Source organism: Eurypyga helias, unplaced genomic scaffold (assembly GCF_000690775.1).
Source record: "Eurypyga helias isolate BGI_N326 unplaced genomic scaffold, ASM69077v1 scaffold14867, whole genome shotgun sequence".
Taxonomy (NCBI): Eukaryota; Metazoa; Chordata; class Aves; order Eurypygiformes; family Eurypygidae; genus Eurypyga; species Eurypyga helias.
In genome coordinates this window covers 124,057-145,639 of record NW_010262473.1, presented here as the reverse complement: position 1 = coordinate 145,639, position 21,583 = coordinate 124,057, and the positions used below count along the sequence as shown (strand labels likewise).

The window sequence follows — 21,583 nt, the reverse complement described above, 5'->3', positions numbered from 1 at the left end:
TTTCAGGAATTAAGTACATTATAAACTCTCAAATCAGATAATCAAATCAGATTGAAAATTGTGCATCCCACATCTGGCCAACAGCAGCACCATCCTGAACTGCAAGCAGAGTTTTGAAAAATTTGACTTGCCTTTGATTTCTAACACAACCCTTCACTTGAAATCACCCAACTCCCATTTTTCTAACCCAAGTGTTTCCTTAATACAAGGTATGAGATGAGTCCAGACCAAGTAAAAAAACCTGTCCCTAATTCTGGAACACAACCACACCTAAAAGACCAGTAAACAGGAAATAGCCTTGAGTTGTAAAGTGTTATACATATCTCAAGGTAGCCAGCTATTATTTCTGCAGTCGGAAGGGGAGGCAAGAACTCTCTTCCGTTGCAGTGGATGCCCATCCATTGACACTGAGAGTGCACAGAATGCTCGGATTTGGGGCAAAGCGTTTTATCGTACATGAAAAATAAGCAAATACCATTGCTAGTCAAGGCTAGGAAGGTGTTTTGAGGACAAAAGGTCAGATTCTGCTCACACTCACAGAGGTTGATGAAGAAAAGTATTCTTTTTCATACAGGTCATATAAGCAACCTGACTCTCATTCTGTGCATTAATACAAAATCAGATCTGCCTTCACGCAACACATAAGGTGGCAAAGGTAAGTGTTACCATAATGACATCCCAGACAACATTTACACTTGGTAATGAAAAATGCATCACCATTAAAAATGACATGCCACTTTTGTAAATCGACACCTGAACAAGGCAGAGTATAACAGCCCACTTTGGTTTGGCATGCCAGTTACCTAAGAACTACAAAAACGTATTCAAGTTGAATACAAGTACTATTTCCAAATAACAGCTGACTCACAAAGTACCCTGGTGATATGTCTGCAGAAAATAAGCAGATGACTCATGTCTGTAAATTCCTGAAAGTACCAATAGACCCCTTGCTTAGTCATCTTTTGCTTAGATGCTGGGTTCACGAGCTCTGTAAACTATAATGAGGGATCTAGCTCTTAGTAGGACTCTCTCTCCCTTCTTTTCCTCTCTTTTAAACAGTGCAAATTATCTCCCTAAAAATAACTTCATCTACGTAAGTGAGTCACTTCAACTAGCAAGCTTATACAAGTCATGCAGTTATGCAGTAATATTTGGTTATGAAGGTAAAAATCTTGCTGTCAAACTCAGATTAAAACTAAAATTATGTCAGAGGAAGTCCTATTTACCCCTTCTCTCACAGAAATAGAAACATTTCCTTTGGAAAATTTAAACAATTAGCTCATTCAGGAAAGTAAAGCTTTCTAATTCAGTTCTACACTTAAAGTAATTTAATACTGATGATTTCTTACTTCGGCTTTCATAAGCATCACACTGTTAATGTAAGAGGAGCTCAAAGAAGCAGACTAGAGAACGAAGCCAATATCACAGTAAAACACCGCTTTCTCCTATGTTACAATTTAGAGATCATTTTTTAAAAGTCAAGTTTGAGAAAGCCACAGTGCGGGGAAAATCATGTCTTTATGAAAGCTCTACATGAGCAGAACTTGGAGGGCTGTTTTGGGTAATTAAGCATTGAGTAAATTCTTCGGTGATTGAACCCTAATTTTCCCACACAGTTCATAAGAAAGCAAGAGAAAAGGGACTTGCTTGTTGAGAATGAGTCATGTTGTAAAGAAACTTAATTACAGTTTATAAATAGTTGAAGTTGCTCTCTTTTTGAAACATAAGAAACTATTGAGAACACACACATTTGCTTCTCTCGACAGCGTTCACTGCATACATATATTCAAAACAGTTATCTTAAAGCCAAAATCCTGATTCATTAATAACTAAAAAACTGTGCAATGAATCAGAAAGGTTTAAAATTGTTCATTTTCTTAAAGAACAAGCATCTGAGATCTGGAACAGGTTACTTAGTTTGTTAAGCTTAATGTCAACAACTACACTGTTGATTTGGACAGTCTTATTATCTTTAAAATAGTATCTTCAGTATCTAATTTTACAGCTTTTTAAACAGGGTATGAAATGTTGAAGGGATGTCTCGGCGAAAGCATATACCAGTGCTACTATAAGGTTCTGAAAGAAAAATGCTCAGAAGAAAAGGGCAGGTTTACCACAGTGCACCCCTTCCCGCCTCTAAGTACTGGAGGGAAGGGAAACCAAAACCTCGCTTGAAATGCATGCTGACCAGATAAATATTTCAAAGAACCTATATGGTCATGTTTAGAAATTTTTCCATCTACTGTTCCCCTGTTCTAGAGAAAAGGTTCATTCATCCTTTGTACGGCACGGGTAAATCCAGATGCTTGTTTTCGCAGAAGTCAACATTTACTCGCTGAATGTTACGTGCCGTTTTAAGGCTCGGATGATACTATACTGGTTGTCTTCGGGATGCATGAATCTGCTGCAGTTTATTGCACCTGTGATTTGTTTTGCACTCATACACACTGGCTCATCTGGACATTTTACTGCTGAGATTTCTACTTCTACAGGATTTCATGGCCTGCACAACCTTAATTCAATCCCTACTTGTTTTATGGAGCAGCCTTCAAACACAAGACAATACAGCTTTCTTTCCAGTTCAGCTCCCAGGCTGGACAGAGCTGGTCAAAAGAGACACTGTTTTGGTTAGCCTCATCTGACAGACTGTAGCCCTTTGCATTTATTTACTGCACAACACGGAAGCCTTGCTCTGATTAGATATGTATTCATTTCTGCATGAGCTTTTCAATTATTCTCGTCATCGTAAGAGATGATGATACCTACATAAAATATGAAAAAATTGTTTCATGGCAACTTCATGAGTTAAGAGGCTATTTAGGGATTCCAGACTGGGAATGAAGGAACAAGGAAAGGACAATCAACCTGTCTACTGATGCCAAGACCCTGTGGGACCCGATTCTTCTGAGACTTAATAGTAGGTAATACTTAATATATCCAAACACAACTCCTTCCAGTGTTGACTGACATAGTAGGTACTTCAGAATCAACGACTACTAGACACATGACAGGTTTTGTTCAAATTATTTCACCAGAAAAACAAGAAGGGTATGGGAAAGATGTGCCAAACCCAAATTTCCAGAGAACACTGAACAATCTTACCCTGATACTATGTGTTCTCTTCCCGAAATCCCCTGACTCACTCCTTACTTATCATCCAACTTTGGCCAGAGACTGCCTCTGCATTCAAGTACTTCTGATGAAGTAAGTAATGGAAACAGGAAACACATATTCCAGGCTCCAACACTGTCTCTTATTAGTATATATTCATCATCCTATTGCTTGTTCTTTTTTTGGTTCACTGAATTTCACATTCTCTCTGCCTTTACTTGCAACTGAGCTCACACTGCTGGGAAAAACAACTTGTAGATTTGAATGCACTGCCTCAAACTGAAAAGTTCCTTGAACTCAGTCAGAGCTCTCCATTTTTTATGACGTGTTAATGTGGATGACACCTATGTGAAGTTACAGTGCAACTCTGTGATAACACAGACACCACATTATATAATGCTCCTTACACATCCATCATGGTTAAAAAGGAAATTCATAGTAGGTTTTCTGACATGACTTCTCCTATGGGAAAGCTGCTCCAGACAGCCTGTACAACGCATGAAAAATCTTCACCTAACTTCAAGGGAAAACGGCTATCTCCAGTTTTTACACAGAAATTGCAGTACAGAAGGCCTTTCAGGAGTCATATTGATCACTGTACCTCCTGAGAAACCTAAACAGATTCAGTCACAAGCAGTCTGGGGATTGTAGTGGCCAGCACAAATCTCTGCAGGGCAGGATTTCATGCCATTTTGCCTAGTGAATCTTTCCTTGACTCGAGTGCTGAAGGCCTTCAGCCTACTACTGGCAAAAAATGAAAGGGCGAATTTGGCTCACAACACACAAAGAATTACTAAATGCCACAGCTATCCTTCTTTGGTGTGTTATGATGTAGTCCTGCAAGAATGAGAGAGCAAGGATGACAAGTAACATACCAATGGCGTTAGTGTGGGACTTTAGGTTAGCAGAGCACAGTCACAGGAATTTGAATTTGTTAAATTTGTTAAATATTATCAGGGATTATCCCTTCTGAAGAGTAACAGGTTCTTTACACGAAGATGTTTTGAAATCAACATTTCAAAATTTCAAATCTGGAATGAAGAGCTGTTTATGGAATTTCAGCTGAGACACTTATGGCACTTTGGGTGTGTTAGTATATTGCAGCTGGTTTTGAAATAATTAAAGTCTGCCCTTGCTACAAGAAATATCCACCCCATCGGCCAAGCCAACAATCGTATATTAAACGAGTATGCAGACTTATATATATGAAATACTTCCAAATAAATGCTATGAAAATACAAGTAAACACTATGAAAAAGAAGCAACTACTCTTTTTTCTTAACTGCACCAATTACGTATCAATTGAATGTACAATACTAAATAGAAGATAAACATTGAAATGTTATTGTAATAATGGAAAAATGACAATATTTGGGATTATGACAATTTTTGTGAATATATGAAATTCACAGCTTCTTGTTTTGTGCTGGGAAATGAGTCTGTCAACAGAACAACTCACTGTGGAGCCAGTCCTGTAACTGCATTTGTATAATGATTGACCCTCAATATCAGAAGACCTTCTTGACCTTTGTCAACAAGTATAATATTCAAGAATGGGAAGGGAGCCTACTGCGATATTCAGAAGATAAGGTTATTAGAAGGTCATTAGGAAGAATTCAGGTGGGGTAAGAAAGGAGGAAAACCGCTGAGGAACATTTTCTTTAGCACAGGTTTAACACATTACCTCCAGACTGCGAGCTGGTTGGCAGCAGTTATTGAAACTGCTGGGAAATGTCCAATTTGCAGTAACCCTGGTGATCCACTGTGACATTAAAATCAAAATTTCTGCACCAACAGTATGTCCCTTTCCCTAACGTGTCTTCTGAGAGGTACAGAGGCACCCATTTGCTTACTCGTCGCACTCTCTAGAGGGTGTGCTGCTTACCGGTGGCTCGTACCAGGGATATCACCGAGACACTGCCAAGCCTTGTACAGTCCACTGACTGTCTGTTGCTGTTGTTTCACTGGGACACCAGTGATACAGCCAGAAGCAGTCTGAGGAGTATCAAGAAGGATTACAGAACTCTGGGAGCAGTGGTAAGGGACTCTGGAGTGCAGGTAGTCTTTTCATCAAGCCTCCTGGTCAGAGTGAAGGGGTTTGAAAAGGCCAGTTGAATCTGGTGAATCAACAAATGTTTACAGAACCGGAGCCACTGCCAGTGGTTTGGATACTTAGACCATGGGACTTGCTTTGAAAAACTAGTCTATGGAGAGCTTATGGTCAAGATTAAAGGGAGAGCAAGGACAACTGACATTATAGTAGGGGGTCTGGTACAGGCCATCTGACCAGGAAGTCCAAGTGGATGAGGCCCTCTATAGACAGATAGGAGCAGCCTCATGTTCACAAGCCCTGGTCCTCATGGGGGACTTCAAAAAACCCACTATCTGTTGAAGGGACAGTACAGCAGGCCATAAGCAATCCAGGAGGTTCCCTAACATGCTGATGGTAACTTCCTTCTCCAAGTGATAGAGGAGCTGACAAGGAGAAGTGCTACACTGAACCTTGTTCTCACTTAACCAAGGGCAGCCTTGGTTCAGTGACCATGAAATGGTGGAGTTCAATCCACCATAGGGCATAGGGCACTGACGAGGGCTCACAGCAAGCTCACTACCCTGGACTTCACAAGAGCAGACTTTGGCCTCTTCAGGGATCTGCCTGGTACAGTACCATGGGATCAGGCTATCTATCCCTGATAGAACTAAATCTCACCAGGGGCACCAAGGGCAACAAGAAAAGTTTATATAAGTATGTCGGTGACGAAAGGAAGACTAGGGAAGATATGGGCCCTCTCCATATCTTCCTATCTCATATCCAAGGAAATGAGAAAACTGGTCACCTGGGATGTGGAGAAGACTGAGGTACTCGATGACTTTTTTGCTTCCGTCTTCACCGCCAAGTACTCAAGCCTCACTGCCCAGGTCGCAGAAGGCAAAGGTAGGGACTGGGAGAATGAAGAACCACCCACTGCAGGAGAAGAACAGGTTCAAGACCATCTAAAGAATCTGAGAGTGCACAAGTCCATGGGACCTGATGAGATGCATCCTGAGGGAACTAGTGGATGAAGTTGCTAAGGCACTATCCATCATATGTGAGAAAGTCATGGCAGTCTCGTGAAGTTCCCCCTGACTGGAAAAGGGGAAACATAACACCTATTTTTAAAAAGGGAAAAAAGGAAGGCCTGGGGAACTATAGGCCAGTCAGTCTCACCTCTGTGCCTGGCAAGATCACGGAGCAGGTCTTCCTGGAAATTACGCTAAGGCACATAGAAACTAAGGAGGACATTGGTGACAGCCAACACGGCTTCACTAAGAGAAAATTGTTCCTGACAAATCTGGTGGCCTTCTACAACAGGGTTACAGCGTTGGCAGATAAGGGAAGAGCAACTGATGTCATCTACCTGGACTTGTGCAAAGCATTTGACATTGTCTCGGATGACATCCTTGTCTCCAAATTGAAGAGACATGGATTTGATGGGTGGATAAGGAATTGGCTGGATGGTCACACTCAAAGAGTTGTGGTCAAGTGCTCAATGTCTGAATGGAGACCAATGACGAGTGGTGTTCCTCAGAGGTTGGTATTGGGACCGGTGCTTTTTAACAACTTCGTCAGCAACATGCATGGTGGGATCAAGTGCATCCTCAGCAAGTTTGCCAATGACACCAAGCTGTGTGGTCGAAATGCTGGAGGGAAAGGATGTCATCCAGAGGTACCTGGACAGGCTGGAGAGGTGGGCCACTGCCAACCTCATGGAGTTCAACAAGGCCAAGTGCAAGGGCTTTGCAGTACCTGAAGAGACCTACAAGAAAGCTGAAGAGGGACTTTAGACAAGGGCATGTAGTCATAGGACAAGGGGTAACAGGATTAACCTGACAGAAGGTAGACTGAGATTAGATATTAGGAATAAATTTTTCACAGAGAGGGTGGTGAGGCACTGGAACAGGTTGCCCAGAGAAGCTGTGGATGCCCCATCCCTGGAAGTGTTCAAGGCCAGGCTGGATGAGGTTTTGAGCAACCTGGTCTAGTGGAAGGTGTCCCTGCCCATGGCAGGGGGGTTGGAACTAAGGTTCCTTCCAACCCAAACCATTCTACGGTTCTGTGATTATGAAAACCTCACATCTTTGAAAATGGCCAACTTCAAAGACTCAGAAGTGGTTACTTTTAATGCCAACTCTCTTAAACAGCCCTTAAATATTTCTGAAGAATGAAAACAATGAACTGTGATGTATTAAACTACTCAGGCACATTACAGACAGTAGATCTGTTTACATGTGGATTTCAATGAGACTAGACTGCATTTATCACTTAGTTTTCTCTTCTTTTTTTTTTTTAAATATAACGTATATAACTTGTTTTTATTTGAAGAGGACTGCATGACACTACAGAATCTATCCTGTGGTTCTTGTTCCACTGACAATGGGAACTGCAATGCAGTCCAGGCATCAATCGCAACTAGATTTATGATTACTATTGTTTTGATTTTCTTTTAACCTAGGTAGATGATATGTAAAAATATCCCATGACTTTATCCTGTATCTTTCTTTCTAAGTATCTTATCCTTTGTACAAAACCAGCATTTTCAAAAACCATGACAAATTAGTTTAAATACCTTAAGTTTTAGACATGTGCTGCAGGCAGAAGATCTAATTCTTTGTTTAGTCTTAGAGAGGAAATAACATCAAATCAAGGTATTATTCAAGCAGTTTCCAGCTATGCAGTCAAAGACCATGAAAAAGTGATGTAGCTTGATCTGAATACTGCTTTATAACATCTTCTTGCTTTGGACTGCCATCACCTACCTCAGCTATGTCATACTCTTTTGCACTTCTACAGCAAGACTGGACTACCTCCTAAAAATATCCCACGGAATATCTCATAATCCTATATCAAGCCTATAAAAACGGCAAAATGGCCTCACAGGTCTTTTTCTGCTGTAATTTCTGTAACCATGATTATTTTAATTAAGAGAAAAGCTTTTTATTTTTACCTCACTAGCTACAGCTAGTGACATCTATTTCACTTTATTTTTACTTCAAATTCTCAAAGAACTTCATTCCCTCCCCCTTCCGTTTTTATTTCCTTTTATTGTTTCTGCTGTAACAGTTTCTATAGTAACTTCTCTAAGTGCTGATGAGATTGATGCTACTAAAAGCTGCCTCTTCTCCATCTGAATTGCTTGAAGCTTATACTTTAAACACAGGTGCAGTTACTACAGGCATAAAAAGCAAGCTGTGCCCTTTCTTGGCACGGGCTGGTGACCATGGTATATAACGGGTGGAAGAAAGGTGAAAACTCTTCCTCTGCTCTCCCAGTACAGAGATGCACTGCTAAATGCTGAGAAGTTTTCCATCACCTTCTAGCAGGACTGGAAGACTTCTAAAGCATGTTTTTACCTGAAAAACAGCTGTGCAAAAACACTGGCTTCTCTCATTGACACTTTATTAAGCTTATGAGGCTTGCAAATAAGCTCTTTTTCCTGTTTTAAATGCTGCCTGGGATTCGAAAGGAAACTGGTTTATTTCACTCTCATGGGTGATCAGCATGACATTATCCTGCAGGTCAAGAGGACCCTTTGTGGACACAGAAGGACCCTTTGCTGACACACACGCTATCCTGTTCTTTCAAGCTGTGCTCCAAGCAGGCTTACAGCTTTCAAATCACAATGCAGTGTAATCCTGCCTGACCCAACAAGCCAACTAAGCCACTACACATACTTTTAAAGCAAAACTGAAATCTACTTTACTCTTCTTCCCACTCCTGAACATTACAATTTATCACTTTTGCCCCTGAAGCCAGTTTTCACAGTTCCAGAGGTTTATCCTTCTATTGCCTTTTCGTGACCTAAAGAACATGTTTGTGGAACCTAGTCTTTTAAGCTACACTTTCTAGACTACCAGTTGTTTCTGGTCTTCTCCTGTGAGCACTCCATTTGAGGATGGAGCAAGACAAACAGCAGGATCACAACCTTAAGCTTCAGGAAGCAGACTTTGGGCCATTCAGGCATCTTGCTCCTCCCATGGACGAATCCTATGGGATATGGTCTTGAAGAGAAGAGGAGTCCATGATCACCTCCTCCAAGCTCAAGAACGGTCCATCCTAATGAGCAGAAATTCAAGCAATAGTAGCAGGAGGCTTGCATGGATGAACAAGCAACTCCTGAGAAAACTCCAACATAAAAAGGAAGCATAAGAAAGCATAAAAAGGTGCACGTTTTCTGAGCATGCAGAAACCATCTTGGTTTGAGTCAAAGCTTACCTGGGGTGGAATCTGGCAAGGGGAGTTCATAGAATCATAGAATGATTTGGGTTGGAAGGGACCTAAAGACCATCTAGTTCCAACTCCTCTGTCGTGGGCAGGGACACCTTCCACTAGACCAGGTTGCTCAAAGCCTCATCCAGCCTGGCCTTGAACACTTCCAGGGATGGGGCATCCACAGCTTCTCTGGGCAACCTGTTCCAGTGCCTCACCACCCTCTGTCATTAAGGACAACAAGATGGGCTGCTACAGGAACAGCAACAGGAAAAGGAAGCCTAGGGGAAATGTGGGACTGGTGCTGAATGGGGCAAGTGAATTGGTCACAAAGGAGACAGAAAAGCAGCTTAAGCACTCCCTTCTTCCCCCATTTAGACATTTAAGCATCTTTGTGACCAGTTCCATCTCTAAACCAATGTGTATTTCTTATTATTCCAAAGTCAATTTTATTTATCTTTTTACTTAGAGACATGCAGCAATTGCCTTTGTGTGCCATTGCTGTGTCACATATGGATTCTTAGAAAAGGTCTACTTTGGTGACAAAGTAATTGTCACTGGCTAGAAAGAGGAAGGAGATAGGGAAGAAGGATTCAGAAAATCTTTCTTTTCCTGATGCAGCTGTTATTTCTAGAAATTTTTTATCTCTAATAATCCTGTGGTGATCCATATCATCTTGTTTTTTGCTGAAAGCATTGCCTGGTATTGAACCCAGGACTGATTCATGTGAAACCCATGCTCATCGTCTCCTTTCCAGACTGAAAACAAATTATTTGCTTTCTACTTGCTACTATGAGCAATTTTCAACTTGCTGTGTCTCACACCTTTAATGTGGTTCTCAACTTAGAGAAAAGCTATCTGTGAATGCCATGTGAGATGTCAAAATGTGTAGACGCAAGACACAGAGTAAGAAGAAAAAGTAGAACAATCTTTACACCCAAGTCCCAATTACCTTTTTTTCAAAAACTGAGCGTATAAAATAGGATTGTATCACTTCCCTATCTCAGGCATCTTTTCTGAGAATTTATTAGTTATCTGTCATATACTCGGGCACATGGTAGTAGTACTCGAGACGTATCTATTAGATAAGAAAAAGTACCAGTTCACTTTTCTGAAAAGTGCAATTTTACAAGTAGTATTACAAAACCTTTCAGTCCATTTGTTAAAGTGCTCGTAGTTCCTGGAAGAACATCAATTAATGTCTACAGCAATATATTACAGTTTTAAAAGTATTGCAAATATATCTGTTTCTCAGAAATTAAAAAGGTAACATCCACAGCAAAGCAACACTTAAAAATACTCTGCCAGTCCACCCACGTCAGGCCATCATAAAATACTTGTACAACCCGATTCCTATCACAACAGTTGTTTCCTGTTTGTTGCTGTTCATACCAAGTTTTGAGATTTGCCTGGTGTCCATTCTCCCTTTTTTAGCAGAATTATAAACACAAATTATAAAAACATAAAACCAGTTTATACTGAATGATGCGATTACCAAATGAACACAGAGAAACAGAAAAAGAGGAAAAGAAACCTCTGCTTTCAGGTTCACTAGCATCCATGATGGATACCTAAATATGGAAAACCTCATTCAGCTCACAGGCATGTAAATACCTAGGATGGAATCAAAGGAACATGATGTTTAACATCTCTCAATGACAGAAATTAAATTATCAGCTTTCCATACAAATTTCAAACTAAATCTCGTTGGCAGTGTCCCTTAGAAATAAACTAGAAAAACATGGGACAGAGAAAAATGATCAGCAAAAGGCTAATTAATTTTCCAAATGCTGCAATTCAGTCCTGGGATTAGCCCCTGCCTATACGTAGTTAAGTGGAGAACTGTCTGCCTGTGACTCAGGCTACCGTTCCATCACACTGCCTGATCCACAGCGCTGCGGCGTATCTTCCGCTGACTGCAGTTAAGTGACACGCACCTCCCCACGCAGGAAATGTCAGTGAGTGCCTTGTTTTGTGGTGATTAAAACAATGTACAAAGTTTTGAAGAGACCCACCGGCTCTGCTCAGGGTGTATTTTGCTGTAGGCAGAAATCACATGTGCTCAGGACCTTTCAAGACCAGGTTCAAAGAAATACATGGTACCGAGAGTCAGAGGAAAAGAGCACCTCATGACAGACACATCTGCTTACTGAACACCCAAAAAATTACTCCCAGGCATAAGATCCAAGTGGCCTTAGACTTCTGCCAGACAGTTTTACACCACTGGGGCTTTGCTACTCTCCAGTTTAAGAATGAAATTGCATCCCTATACAATCTTTGCAGACTTAATTGTGATGACTGCCAAGCACTGATACTGATGAACAAAAGCTTTGTGAACAAGTCTCACAAGTCAGAAAGCTGAAAAAACACACATCTCTCAAGCTACCAACCCCACCCCAGTAGCACACAGGAGTCATTGATCATATTCCAACTACTTTAAATACTACATCAAACCAACAAACACGAACTACTTCTCACATTTACATTCAACAAGATCTATAGGTCCTACGTAACACAGAGGTGTCTATGGCCAAAACTACAGGCAAACATTTACTGAAATATTTACAATAATGATGAATGAGTCTCATGGCCTGAGTTCCAAATGGCTCATGTAATAAAAACGTTTAAGAAATAATTTTTTATCTCAGTGACTGTGGAGTTAGTGTAGCAAACATGACTTTTCAAACAGGAATCTGCAGAAGCAATTTCAAAAAGAACCATAAAAACAATCTTAGATTAAAAAAACAACAACAACAACAAACAAAAACCCCCAACTTCTCCCTTCTCACATAAGCTCTCCTAAACCCAAATAACAAACATTAAGCTATCAGACACACACTCATCTAGAACAAATCTTCCATTTAAGACTTTACCAAACCTCCTTGGCTAGCCATTTACTACCACAGAGTCTAATTTGTTTATTTAAACAGCTGCTGGAGGAATAGATGAAGGGGCTGGCGAGTGCTCCTTAGCTCTGTTCTGTTGATTTTCCAAAGGTGCAGCAATCTTCTTTAAAGGGCAGGTAACATCTTAAACTACACCAGATGCCTGAAAAAATAACATTTACCTGAATTCTAAGGGTTATTGTTGCTCCACTGAATGATTAAAACAATATCTGAAGCCTTGCTCAACACAATTCTGTTTATTTATGGTGAGTGGGCATACATTCCTCTTTCTCTGAGCACTACTGGAATAAACTGCACTTTGCAGAGCAGTGTAAACTTGTCTTCTCAGCTACTAATGCTCTTTCCCAAAATGTCCTATTTTTTTTCCCGTCCTTCCAAGCTTCATCTGACAAACATGACTACCAGAAATTCTCTGCTGTTTTTAACAAGCTGCTTTCTGTAGCTGTGGACAGATATGTTAAACCGGATCCAAAAGAGGTTTATGTGAGAAAACCCCCAATTGTTTAGCTCAGGCCATCAATTCAAACCACGTAAATTGACTGCATTGGCACAAACTGCTCCGCTGACAAATGCGTGCGGACAGCAATATCCAAATAGGAATTCATCAGAAGCTGGCATTGATGCCTTCCACCAAAACCCCCTGAATCCAAAGGCAGCTGTCTGCCCAAAGTACCTGACACTCACAGGTATAACTTCCTGTAACCCATTTAATGCCCTGGGCCCCTTGGTTGCTTCTCTCAGCCTGTTTCTGATCCAGTCTCTGACAGAGGTAACCACAAAACTGCACAGACAGTTAAGAGGGTGGACAAAAGGCCACTTCAGTTGGCAATCCCATAGCAAGAAAGCTAGTTAATTAAACTTTAACATTTACATGACCAGAACTTGGGACCTCCTGGGTCACTAGAATTACCCAACACAGAACCTGAAAATCCTTACTGTCAGTGGCAGCAAGTATTCCCACCAACTCCACTTATGTCTGAGATCCCATATAAAATACAAATACAAAAGATACAAATGCTGGCAGCTTTCAACATTCTCCATCTCCCAAAATACTGTTCAATGAAACAAAACCTTTTTAGTTTAATATCTGTCTTTTTCAAGGTGACTTAAACAAATAACCACTAACATGTAGTGTTCCATTTGCTATTGCAACTGGTCCCACTTCTGTCCATCTCCTTTGTGCTGATAACCTAAAAATCTCATAAGATAAAAATTCATCTTTGAAAAGCCTATATACAAGTTGCTTTGGAGTCCTATTCTTGTGTCCATAGCAGTAAGGCTACTTAATTCTCAATTATGCACAAATAACGTAACTTGTGTTCACTTTTATACATGGTATAAAACCACAGAGGGTATGCTGGAACAGGAACATGAAGAAATATCTATCTCCAAAAGTTAATCATAGCTGATTTATAAACAAGAGAAAGAAATCAGCAGTATACTGAAGTTTACTTATAAAGCTTCATACTGAGATTTACTCATAAACACTATCAATATCAAAAGCATTAAGCCTGATAAATTATTTCCTCTTCCATGTGAATGCATGAACTCCTCTGAATGTTTGTTTCTTCTGTCATATATTTGAAAGCACTTGATTAATTCTTAAAACTACACCACTAAAGCAACAGTTCCTTTGACTGCTCTTTGATCTAACATAATGACTTCAGCAGCTACATTAATCTAATGATTAAGTTTGCAATTAGGTAGCTCTTCTGTGTTTTAAGGCAGAGTGGGCAGACTTTGCTCTCCATTCCATACCTAGAGCACGAATCAATTTTTTTAAGCAAGTGAAATTTTTCTGAGGTTATTGGGCTTTGGCAATCAAAGAACTACTTCCCTGATCCTCTCCTCTTAGCTTTAACTCAGTTCACTCAATAAAACTATTCTGAATAATTTTGCTTTACTTCTAATGTGTTCTGCTTCCTAGTTTCCAAACAAGTTTGTAACTTTGAATGCAAACAGTTGCAAAAAAAGGCCAAAGTTATTTTTCAAATCTTTTAAAGGAAATGCAACTCACATTAGGGTTTCTGTATCTCACAATCTCAATGAGACCTAAAATTTTAACCAAAGTTAAGATGCCAGTAAAATTTACTATAGTTCCTTTCATTTGATTTGCCACCGTGACTGCTGTGTACTGACCTATTTATTCTCTTCTGAATGCTTTCTCTACATACTGTAGTAAATACATAAAGCAGAGCAGATTTCAACTTACGGCTATCTCTCCCAGACATTTTATTAGATGCTTGCTAAATATTCAACCATAATATACATAGTTATGTCAGTGGTTAAGAGATGAAAGCCTACATTACTTCACTCAGGAAATGAAGTGCAGGTTTCGGTCCTTTCATTGCAATATCCTTCAGCGCATGGAACATAAATGTTTTTGCAGTGGAGTGTTCAACAAGCGGGTGATGCAATGCCTTACACGGCTAAGCCACTGGATGATTTCTAAGGCCACAGGGTTAATACATAGTGATAAACTATTCAGTTATAATTGTAGCTTTCGTGCCAGTTAAATTGAGCACTCTGAATATTACCCAGTTAAAACCTACTCTGCTATTTAACAGAAATTTGAATTTTGATTCCCATGAAATCTAAATGATTCAACATCTATTAAGTTCTATTATCCCACAGCAAAAATCAAGTCCACGGGAATTTTAACATTGATAAAATTAAGCCAAACATACTGGAGAGTGAGAAAGGTAGGAAATCTTCAAGGTTGCACATAAAGCATCATCATCTTAGAGAGGACAATCACGCAGTGACCGAGTCTCAACGGTAGTTGAAGGGTAGGTAAAGTTGTCATAAGGATAATTTTTCAAAAAATATCAGTTTTATTTCTTTTTGCCTTAGTATAAATCATACTAACAAAATGGAAGATTTTTGATTTCTAGTTTGGGTTTTCTAGACCTCTTACGGTCATTACCGCCTGGAATTCCTAGGTGATAAAAAGAAAGGGATTAGTGAGACTACTTTTTATAACCTTCTGTACAACATAGGGTGAAGGACTTCTCCGAACAACGGCAATTCCCACTTCTGGCTTTAAAACCTATGGGGCAAATTTCTGTGATGTCACTAAAACATCATTAGTCTTCCACACAAAAAGCTAGCCCACAATCAAAAATGTGAAATATTCCAGGATAAGAGTGTTGACAAACACCAACGTTGCAGCTGTCCAGATTGCACTGTAAGTATTTAAAAGAAAGATGAGAAGTGTAACAATTAAAAAAGAAAAAGATGTAACATGATTGAATTTCCCCAGACCAACCGAAATATCTTTGGTACCTGTGAATTTCACCTTACCATAAGGAAAAATAAAAATTGCTATATAAGGCAGTAATGAAGCCACACTTACTAGTTTTTACATTAATTCCTATAAATTTATTAAATTAAGAATGTCTTTTTGAAAGTAATACAATCTTGATTTTAAAATTTCAGATGACAGCAAATCTAGCTACACAATGTAGACAGGTTTGCCTACACAGTTTCAGTCTAGGCATAACTTTTGGCTCCTAATGACAGTACAGTGTTATTTCTCATTTAATATATTTTCCCTTAATGACTTTACTGTCACTATCAATGCATTAATTCCTGAACCAGTCGTAAAACCAACACACAATTACAGAAGATTTGAGGTATTCTCAGATTCTGTATAGTATTTGCCCTCATTATTGACACTTTTGAAAGGACGAGTTACAACTGTGAGCATAATCTTGAGTCAAATTACCAGAAAACCTTCCCATGATGCTTTTGGTGTCAAAAATCCGCAGGCACTATCAATGTGGATCTTCTCCCTTTCTCCACAATCAGGATTTTGTGTTTTCAAAGTGTCATGGTCACATCAAAAATACATTAGCACTGGATAAAAATAGCTAAAACTTTCAAATTGTTTCCTGCAATTGTAATTTCTCCCTTTTGAACTTGCATCTTCAAGAGGATAGACATTTATGCCTGAGGCAAAGTGTTACTCACTGTGAACAAGGAAGCAAAAATCTTTCCACATCAGCAACAGAGTAAGCTTTGTGAAGCCTTCTGCATCATATTCCACCACACCACTATCAAGAAAAATACAAAGAAATGAATTCAATTTTTACCTACCATTCATTCTCATACTGAACGATAAATACGTAAATTTTGTATTACAGGGATTGGGTTTTTTGATGCTTGTTCAGAAACTTCCAGTATTTGCTTTATTTTTTAACATTACAATTTTCTAGCTAAATTAAAATTAGATTAAAAACTTTTAAACTTAATAATGTTCTTATTTGTGCTGTGGTATTGGAGTTTCTTGCATGAAGAAAGGCCACACTCACTTTCTATAGATACACTTTAAAATGAAAGGAGACGTGCTAATACATCTGCAGTACTAATTTGATAGAACCTGTGCACACACAAATTCCTGTATGTTACTCAGAGTAACATAATTTATTAACTGTAGTAAGTGACAGGGTAAAATTGAAATGCGCAGGCTGAGAAAAGTTTAAATTTGGAATTTCAAAACAGTATATGTAAAAAAAAGCAAAGCATGAGAGCATACAAAAAATTAAATATAGAAGACTTGCTTGGTAGATGGATTAAGTTTCAACCATCAGGAGTCGGTATTCTCTAAAAGTCTCAAGCAGTATTGGGACTCACAAACCACTTTGCAAGTGAAACAGCATCACAGGCACACCTGAGCATTTCTACACTGCAGTGTTCTCAGAAGAAAAAGAAATATCTTGTTTTCTTAAGGATTGAGCTCGCATTGACTATCTACTCCTCTGTCCAGATGAAGTCATTGATATCTATCTATAGTTGTATAAAATTTGGGTGCATGCTAGAAACCACCTGTTTTCCTACCCTCACTTGAGAGATGAGAGATCTGAAGGGCTCATGAATATCCCTGTCTTTTGGCATCCATCATCTCTTGGAAACAGAAAGCCCCTCCTCACAATGAGGCAAAGCACTACCGGTCAGGCATCAGCTTCTGGACTCTCGCTCGAGCCAGGAGTTAGGTGGGAAATCCAGGTGCCTACCTTTCACAGTGGCAAGGCACCCCTGTTTAGTTGGTTTGTCAAGCTAATGTGTCATCATGCCAGGCCACGGAGCTTTGAACGGCAGGAATTCAGCATGACCCGACAGCCCCTTCTCTCAAGAGAGATGGGATAACTGCTCGGCAGTGAGAGCAGCTGCTCTCCCAGTCCTGCCTTTACACCGAGCAGTGTTTTTTTGGCTCTTGCAAGCTTGAAACTGTACCCGCTTCCCTGTCCTCCCACCTCAGTAACTGCCTGTTACTGTAAGACCCCGCCAGTCATTTATTCAGAAACAAGCACATTTCTTTTCCATGAGGAGAAAATCCCCACCGTCCTTTTCCCATAATCAGCTATTTTCTAGCGAAATCAGATCGGCAGCTGGCAGAGGAGTGAAGTAACACTGAACTTCATTCCAGTACTGCTACGGAGGGACGATCCATATACATCCTTCTGTGAAAAGTGACCAGATTTCATCTTATCCAGTGGACAGCGGTCATACAACCAAAGACCATGTGCAGAAAACAACATCTTCCCCCATGCTACAGAAAATAATGCATCAAAAGAAAACTTACGTTCCAAAGTGACTCAGGAAAGCTGCGATATACTCTCTTCTCTTATGGTATCCCTGAATAACATACTGTACCTTAAAAAAAGCAAGAAACAAACAAATCCAAGCTATAAAAAGATTTAAAAAAGCCAATGCTCCCAATTTGTGATATATTCCTTGTTAAGGAAAATTTATGTTTCTCATGATAGTAGTACTGAATCCTACATATAGCTTCCATGATTTCCCTAAATCCTGAAACGCCTTTAAAACAAACAGTGGATCCTGAACACAGAGAATCTCGTAAGGAAATCTCTTCCCTCGCTTCTAAGTAAAACTTAGTATTTCGCAACGTACTGAAGAGCTGTTTAACTACACAACACAAAGAGTGAAGAAAAGAAATGCGTGACCTTGCCTTGCTGAAGTTTGAGCAGGAAGCCGCGACAGGCAAATCATAATTACCTGAACTGACAGTTGGTTAAGTGTCAAAATAACATTCTGGTTATAAAAGAAAGAAAAAAAATATTTCACAACTGATCTTGGGTGTTTTCTGAAGACTGCACCTCCAACAAAATCTCCTTAACACTAATCTCTGTCAGTGGTTACATGCTGACTCAGGGAGCCACCTACTCAACTGTAAGCATCAATCTCCAAGGCATTCTGGGTTTTGAAAGACTTCCATCCTGGCACAGACAAAATCCAACGATACTAAACTTGGAAGACAAGGCAAAATTCTCCTCTCACACAGTATGTTTTCTTACTGATTTGAATGGGTTTATTTAGCAGAACAGTGTGAACAGGGTTTGACCCATAACAGAAACAATGCGTGTGTTGTCAGGCTGCAAGAGCATCTGGTTTACAACTGGTTACTTCAAGTACTTAATGTATGGTCCCATATGTGATTCTCTATGTAGATCCCTTTGCTTTCCAGAATAAAAACTAACATTTTTAAAACTTTTTTTCCCCACTGAACATAAAAAGAACAGGAAGAATATTTTTCTTGGCTATGGTAATACTAGAATTCCTTGGCTGGCAAATGCTTTCCTAAATGATTTGAAAAAGCCTTGATACAATCATTGCTGAGAGCTATCTTGTAGCCCTAAAGTTAAATTCTATTTATAAATTGAGACTATTTCATAAAAAACTAAGAGTATTTTGAAGGCTTTGTGTGCGATCTGAAATGTTATTCTGGGAAAAGGAAAACATATGATAAGTTTGTTTAAGGGACTTTGTTTAAGCAAGGATAAAAACAGTCCTGTGTACTTGCAGATTTTAAAAAAAGAAAGTAGTTTTAGCAGAAAACCACAACAAAACCAACTCTAAAGATAGATTCCAATATAATTATGGAAACAAATTTTGAGGAACTTTTTCTAAAAGAGAAAATTATTTTCTTCATTTGGACAAATGAAGGTAAAAATAATATACAAATACAAATAGGAGGTCTGAAATAGGCAGATTCCTAGATGTTGGCCCCTAAGCTTTCTTTCGAAGATTACACTTCAATAATAGAGAAGCTTTCAAAATACACACTCTTTTTTGTTTAAACAATAAGCTAACTGGAACACAACCTTTTCAGCAACCTTAAGTTCCTATTACTGTATAAACATCCAAGTAGATGCCTTCACTTGGATGAAACATCTGAAGAAAATCACTGCAAGTACTCAAAACCTACAATGGTATGAGAACTTAGATATCCTCCAACTTTAAAAATAATATACAAATGAAAATTCTGTATTTACCACCAAAACAGGATGCTACAATGCAGTATTGTATGACACAATGACATTTTATCCTGAATTGTAACATGTCACAATAAGAAAAATCCACTCCAGGGTCTGATCCCAAACATGCTCGTTTACCTGTGAGAGTCATTACATTCAATGCCCTGCATAGGTGGTCAACTCTTATCAAGAAGGTATTCTTTGCGTAGTTCACCTGAAGTACGCCCTACCTGGACTACGTGGCAGCAGAAAAACTGTCTATGGAAATGCTATAATGTGTTACTCCAAGACAGTACAGCAGATAAGGGAAAGGAAATTGAGTTCTCCTTACTAACTTACCTTGTTCGTTAGAAGCTGGCATACTTGGGGTACATAGTCAATAAGACAACCTCCACCTGGAAAGGCTGGGATGTGAAGGGCAGATGATCCTCCAAGCGCACTAGAAACAGAAGTTAATTTAACAGTACATTACACGTACAGTCCTTGGGATTTCAAAGGTTTCCCTATGCTTGAAGTCAGATGAAGTGTATTTTACTCCGTGGCGATATAAAATGTACTGAGTGATAGCATCTATAAAACCAGGTTATACCATGACCCACTGTATTTAAACCACTTTAATCAAGAGTATCACTAATGGAAAGCATTGTCTCAGGAAATGGCTTTTGTTATAAACAGTTCTGTTTCTTAGCCCTCATCAATAAGATGTGGAGCACTGTAGCTCAGATACCTGGTTATTGCAGAAGGAGAGGATTTTGAGTCTTGAATTACTCAAAAAGCCACCTTCAGTCAAACCGGCTAAGAATAAGCAAAATAATTTGGACTGAGGAGTAATAGATGGCCAGATGCAAATGTCAGTCATGCCATCTACTCCAGTTTTGGGCCTTCCAGTACAACACAGATGTTAACATACTAGATCAAGGGGGCAGTGGGCCAGAAAGATTATTAGGTACATGATGTAAGGGGGGATGCTGAAGGAATTGGGTTTGTTCACTCTTAAGGGAACACTGGTGGGGGGGCATCCTGAAGAGGTGAGTTGAAGGCATATTGTTATTGAAAGCATATTGAGGCATTCAATTATCTAATGGAAAAACATAGGGAAGGTGGAGCCAGAGTCTTCTCTGAAGTGCACTGTGAAAGGACTAAAGGCAATGCAGACATGTTGCAACAAGGGAAGTTCTGGTTAGCTATTAGGAAAGATGTTCTCACAATGAGAGTAATCAAATACTGGAAGACAGGCCCAGAGGGGCTAAGGATCTCTGTCCTCGGAGGTGCTCAAAGATGAGCTGAACAACTGCCGTGAGCACGCTGATCTAAGCTGGCCCTGCTGTGAGGAGGGGCTTGGTCAGATACCTGCCAGAGGTTCCCTCGACTTGATTCTATGACTTGGGTCATCCCCAGAAGGAAACAGTACAAACAAAGATATTAACTCTGTCCATGCACAGACTGGATATCTGAACGGTAGGAATCCACAGTAATAAGATAACTTCAGAGATGTATTTAAGCACCTTAATCAATTGCTTTTATCATAGGGCGGAGGACTGAAGCGTGCCTGTTACTGCTGAGGATAATGGCTTCTTTGGTGTGGAAAGGCCTAGCACTTTTTATTTAAATCAGGTTGTACAAGGCAACCACCAGCTAAAGTCCATGCTACTTTCTCTTAGCAGTACTGACCTAAATCTTTCTTACAGTGTTTTACCAATCAAAAGGGATATGAATTTGCATTGCACAAACAATCCAGAACCTTGCTGGGTACAATTAAGAAGCTTCAAAAGCTAAGTTACTTTGTGGCCTCCTGTTTACATGCTGTTTCCATGAAAGATTAAACCGCCTGCAAAGAAAGGTCTTCTCTGTAAAATAAGGCTATTATTATCCAATGGGACCTGCCCTTGTGTCTTCCTCTGTACTTGATAAGATATCACTTTGGTAGGTATAAAGGTCTATAGTCATACATCCCTTTGAAGGAACACAGCCTACATAAATCAAAAAACCCCAAACTCATAATGAGGTATATGGAAATCTGCTACTCAGGCAAAACAGTCTGG

At 39.6% G+C, this 21,583-nt stretch overlaps 1 protein-coding gene across 1 annotated transcript in view; it reads right to left on the bottom strand.

Moving 5' to 3' along the window:
• Positions 1 to 21,583, bottom strand: part of BRE (brain and reproductive organ-expressed (TNFRSF1A modulator)) — a 165,993-nt gene that overhangs the window by 23,087 nt on the left and 121,323 nt on the right. The window contains exons 7-9 of the mRNA XM_010155743.1: positions 19,881 to 19,980; positions 17,849 to 17,919; positions 16,237 to 16,319 (exon numbers count right to left, since the gene is read on the bottom strand). Coding sequence (XP_010154045.1) covers positions 16,237 to 16,319; positions 17,849 to 17,919; positions 19,881 to 19,980 — 254 coding nt within the window. The remainder of the gene's footprint in view (positions 1 to 16,236; positions 16,320 to 17,848; positions 17,920 to 19,880; positions 19,981 to 21,583) is intronic.